General features: G+C 38.1%; 1 protein-coding gene across 1 annotated transcript in view; it reads left to right on the top strand.

Annotated features, from left to right (window-relative positions):
• CDK13 (cyclin dependent kinase 13) overlaps window positions 1-4,905 on the top strand; it is a 46,847-nt gene that overhangs the window by 32,513 nt on the left and 9,429 nt on the right. The window contains 3 exon segments of the mRNA XM_026034976.1: window positions 1,665-1,766; window positions 1,882-1,959; window positions 4,048-4,164. Of these exon segments, the coding sequence (XP_025890761.1) occupies window positions 1,665-1,766; window positions 1,882-1,959; window positions 4,048-4,164 (297 nt within the window).

Raw genomic sequence — 4,905 nt, 5'->3', positions numbered from 1 at the left:
TTCTTTCTTTCTTTCTTTCTTTCTTTCTTTCTTTCTTTCTTTCTTTCTTTCTTTCTTTCTTTCTTTCTTTCTTTCTTTCTTTCTTTCTTTCTTTCCATATTTATTTCAATTTCTTTATTTCAATTTTGATTGTAAAAGGAAGCATTCATTCAAAGCTGCAGGATTTCAAGTTCAGTGTCTTTAGAGTATGAATGACAGAGGCTCCTTCTCCTGTATCTAAAACCAGCAATATTATGACCCCCCATTTATCCATCAGTGAAGCAAAAATTAAAATATACTTAAGCTAACAGAAGTTCCTGTTAAGCTCGGGATGAAAATTAAGATTTAATCAGTAGATTTTGACAATCCTTTTGCCTCTGACCTGCAGGAACAGCTGCAATTTAGCATACACCAACAACTGTGTAATAGCTGCTGTTTATATATTTTTGAATTCGTTTGACTGTTTAGAACTATATGTTGATCAAAAGGATACAGAATTTAGTCCAAGCATAATAAAGTTTTAATTAAAAGTAACTTCCAGTTGGTTATAGTTGTGCTCCTTTAAATATTATTCCGTGGATTCAATGTRTTTGAAATAAGGGATATGACAGATTGTGTAAGAAAGCGTCTGTTCTCACAAAACACCCTTCAAAGTAGTGTATATACAATTGATGTCCCTATAAAGCAAGCCCATRCCATGCAAACCCTTTGTGGAGGAATGCCTAGTTCAGAGGGGAATATGATAAATTACTGCATTTTCAAAAGTGAATCAGGGAGTTTCTTCCAGAAGAAAAGACTTGGGTGCTTTTCTGGAAGCGATAACACTGAGCACATTGCGGGAGCTCATTAGGCTTTTATACTGGGCTTATTCAAATGCCTCTTGTCAAGTTCCCTTGCTTTCTATTTGGGCTTACTTTGTACTGATAAGGGTGAATTATTAAAACAGACCGAGCTTTTGGATCACTTTTAAGACATCCTGTTTGGAAAGAAGAGATAAACTAGTGTCTGTTTTAAGGCTCCCACCCGGAACAGTTCCCGGTGTTTCCTGGCCTCTCCATGAGAGCTTTGCCCGAGATAGGGGAATCTCTGCCTCAGTGTTGGGGTGGAAAGATTATTCACAATGGCCACAACTTCCCACTAGGGATTTAAAGATGTTGAAATATAGGAAGATATTGGAGGTGTTACATCTTGGAAATCAAAATTGTTGAATATTGTGCAAGAGACGGGCTCAATCTCTTTTGCGTCTATTTACAAGAGGAGAGCGACTCTTTTTTCTCCTTTTTATATGCTGTAGAGAGCCTGTGTTCATTATTCTAATAACCCATAGCTGCCCAGAAGTTACTGATTTTATCCAGTTGTGCCCTTCTGTAGAACTGATTATCAGTGTAACAAATAAATAGTATTGTTAATTAAATAATAATCAACATACAGGATTGACCGAGCATTAAGAGGCTCTGTGTTTTGTTTATGCCTTTGGGGTCTGTTTCAGGCTGCCTTTTAAACCATCCTGGGCAGACATGGTTTGTTTTTGTACAATTGCAGCACTCAAGTTAGGAAAAGGGGACTGGAAGACTGTAATGTTCTTAAACAGCAACACAGAAGTAAACTCCTCAAAATACCTTTCACCAGTGAGATCATAGTAAAATGATAGTCCTCTTTTTTTTTGTTTTTCCTCCCCCCAACAGCCGACCATATACCAACAAAGTTATTACATTATGGTATCGGCCTCCTGAGCTTCTGCTTGGAGAAGAAAGATACACGCCAGCTATCGATGTCTGGAGCTGTGGGTAAGAATGTGATACGGAAGGGTAGCGAGCGTAACAGCAAGCCAAGAGAAATGGTAGATGTTCTTGTCAATGTGTTGAAGCCCAAATGATGGAACTGTGCAAAACTGTTTTACAGCTGCATCCTGGGTGAACTTTTTACAAAAAAGCCAATATTTCAAGCAAATCAAGAACTTGCTCAGCTGGAACTTATAAGGTAACTTGCAGGCACTACCAACTGGTAGGTGCCTCAAACTGTCTTTTGTAAGTTTTGTAGATTTTTGAATTGGAGAGAACACACTGGTAACATTTAGGAACGGTCAGTTAAATATTTATTACACAAGGTGAGGAGGAGAGTGATTTTTCAGGGACATGTAAAGTGACTTACAATGAGACATGGAGGCGATTTCATGTAAGTATTCAGTGGCCATCATGTGGAACAGCCAGGTTTTCATAGCGTGGCTGGAGCTGCCTTTTACTGGGATTGTAAATCAGAGGCCCGTTCTTTCCCAATAGCTTCTTCCTTGCAGCAAATCAAAGGGAGAACATGGAGGATAATAAAGATGAGAAGTTGTTTGGGAGGAGCAGGTTCAGTGCATGTTGCTGGCCTTGAGCTCTTCCTTCGCTCTTCCACAGTTACCTACCTAGGCTTTGTTTGTGGTGGGAATATTTTTCTTCCCTTATAAACTGCCAGGCACTTTATGGAGTTAAACTTGCCTTCCTCAGCCTGATAAATCCTTGCATAATACTGACATTACTCAGTGGAAACAGAGCTTTTTTTTTTTTTCTTTATTCAGCAAATAAAAAAATTTGCTATTGGCTCAAATATCCGAATTGACTTTGCAGTGGGGAGAGGCCCTCTCTCTAGAAGCAAGGGGGAAAGAGGGCGAGACCCATAATAGTACGTGGAGAATTCTGAAGAATAAATGGTCAAAATTACTGACCTTATTTATTCTTTTTATTTTTTAAAGGAAGTTAAATGCTGAGACATTTTTTAACACAGATTAAGCAGCTATATATGCATATGAAATATATTTTTAGCTGGTCTTGAAAACCAAAGGTTTTTAGCAGATGCAAAGCATTTTAGTGGTCATTCATCTCTTAAGAGAAGAAAGCTAGTGTTCCGCGTTGGCACTTTTCTGCTTTTTACCACTAGATGGCAGGGAAATGTTGGCATTTGGGGTCTTCTGTGGGTGCGTTGCAAGCCAGCAAACTAAAATTTGAGGTTTCCTTCCCCTGCGGGAAGGGACTGCAGTCCCTTCCATTTGATAGTATATTGTATACTATTGTATTGTGATAGTATATTGTATACTAGTATACTATACTATACTAGTATATTGATAGTATATCAATTGTCTTTTATCACGATCTCTACTGCTGTCATGTTACAGTCAACAATTTTGCATTTCTCCTGTCCTAACTTTAAAGTTCAGAGTTTCCTGATAGAAAAATCTAACTTTATTTTTAGCTTTTTATTATTATAAATCTATCGTTAAGTGTTTTGCACTAACCTTTTAAATGAATGGAGAGGGTGATCTGGGGGACTGTATTTGCAAGCTGCAGCCTTTATGAGTGGCTAAAGCATGGAGTTTTAAACCTTGCGCAGTGTGATGAACGCCAGCCCCAGTTTGCTGTTGATCAACTCATTCTGACCACCCTGGGCTGGGCAGAAGAGCTGGGTCTGAGGTGAAAGGACTGAGGTTAAGGCAGCTCCAGCTGCGGGCATGCCCTGGGGCATAAAACGTAGGACTGAAATAAAAGCGTGGAGATTCCACACCCCTCTTGCCCAGGACTACTTTTATGGCACCTACATTCTCTTCCCTCTTAAGCTTGTCAGTGAAAAGTGCTCTCCAGGCATTTGCCATCTGTCTCCCGTAAACATGGGAGCTAACAGCATTAATATACATCAGAACTTTAAACCTGGTATATCTCATTCTCTGAGTAAAACATTCATACTGTCCATATCTAGTTGGTTAAGTTTTGGGATTTTACAAATAGTCTTTTTTTATTATTATTATTATTATTATTATTATTATTATGGCAGAAGTCTTCTTCAGGGCAGGGTGGTAAGAGTAAGAAACACAATGGACTTCTAAAAGTAAGCTTGGTCTGTGGAGGATTGTGGTCTTTCCTACACAGTTCATGATTATTTAAGGAATTGTAGAGAAATAGTAGCTAAATGACAYTGAACATTAAAATTGCTGTTTATGTTTGTAGTCATTGTACCTGTTAGTATTAAAATGGCAGCTGTGCTCGCTTGTGTTTTTGGATCTCATACCTTTTTTTCCCCCTCTTTTTGGTACAGCCGGATTTGTGGGAGTCCCTGTCCAGCAGTGTGGCCTGACGTTATAAAATTAGCTTATTTCAACACAATGAAACCAAAGAAGCAGTATCGTCGAAAACTGAGAGAAGAGTTTGCTTTGTAAGGATGAAGAATTAGTTGAGCCAACTATCATAGCATTACATTTTCGTGGAATACCCACCATTTTCACTGTTTTCTAGAGGCTGACTGAACCTAACTAGAGTGTAAAGGAAAAGTCGCATAAAGTTCTTATCCTTCCCACGTTATCCACAGAGCTCTAATTAATCCCTCTTTAATGRGGAACTTCAGGAAAGAATGCCCTAAAAATTCAGCTACCTGTCAGCTTTACCTAAAGAAACATTTGCTTTCCATGACTGGTGCACCTGCTTTTTGTCCTTGTCTGAAAAACAGCTTGGATTACTTAATTGCTTTTTATTAGGACAACTGGCTCCAATTAAATATGTAATCTGGTAAACATTACTGTCTTTTTGGTCATAAATTCATTCAGCAAAAAAGAAGAGTTATTTGAGTCATGTATTYTAGAAAGGTGCCAATGGGCTCGTTTTGTGCAAGTATTAAATCTGAAAGTTATGGAAAGCAGCTGTAGGTTTATTTTAAAGGACTTTTTTTCCCCCTTCTGCTGCTGCTTTGGGGTTTAAGAGAAATGTATCATCCTATCTCTACTAATGGGGCTTATGTTTCTAAAGCAGCAGAAGTATTATCTATAGACCAATCAAAACTTAATTTCTACTCTGCTAAATTCCAAAGTATAGAGTAACAAAAGACTCTTGGTTGAAAAGGTGGGGTTTTTTTCTTTTTCTTTTTTTGTGGGTTTCTTTCTCTCTCTCTTTTTTTTTTTTT

Source organism: Nothoprocta perdicaria, unplaced genomic scaffold, assembly GCF_003342845.1.
Source record: "Nothoprocta perdicaria isolate Ctin4 unplaced genomic scaffold, notPer1 scaffold_154, whole genome shotgun sequence".
NCBI lineage: Eukaryota > Metazoa > Chordata > Aves > Tinamiformes > Tinamidae > Nothoprocta > Nothoprocta perdicaria.
This window is presented reverse-complemented; position numbering and strand designations above follow the sequence as displayed.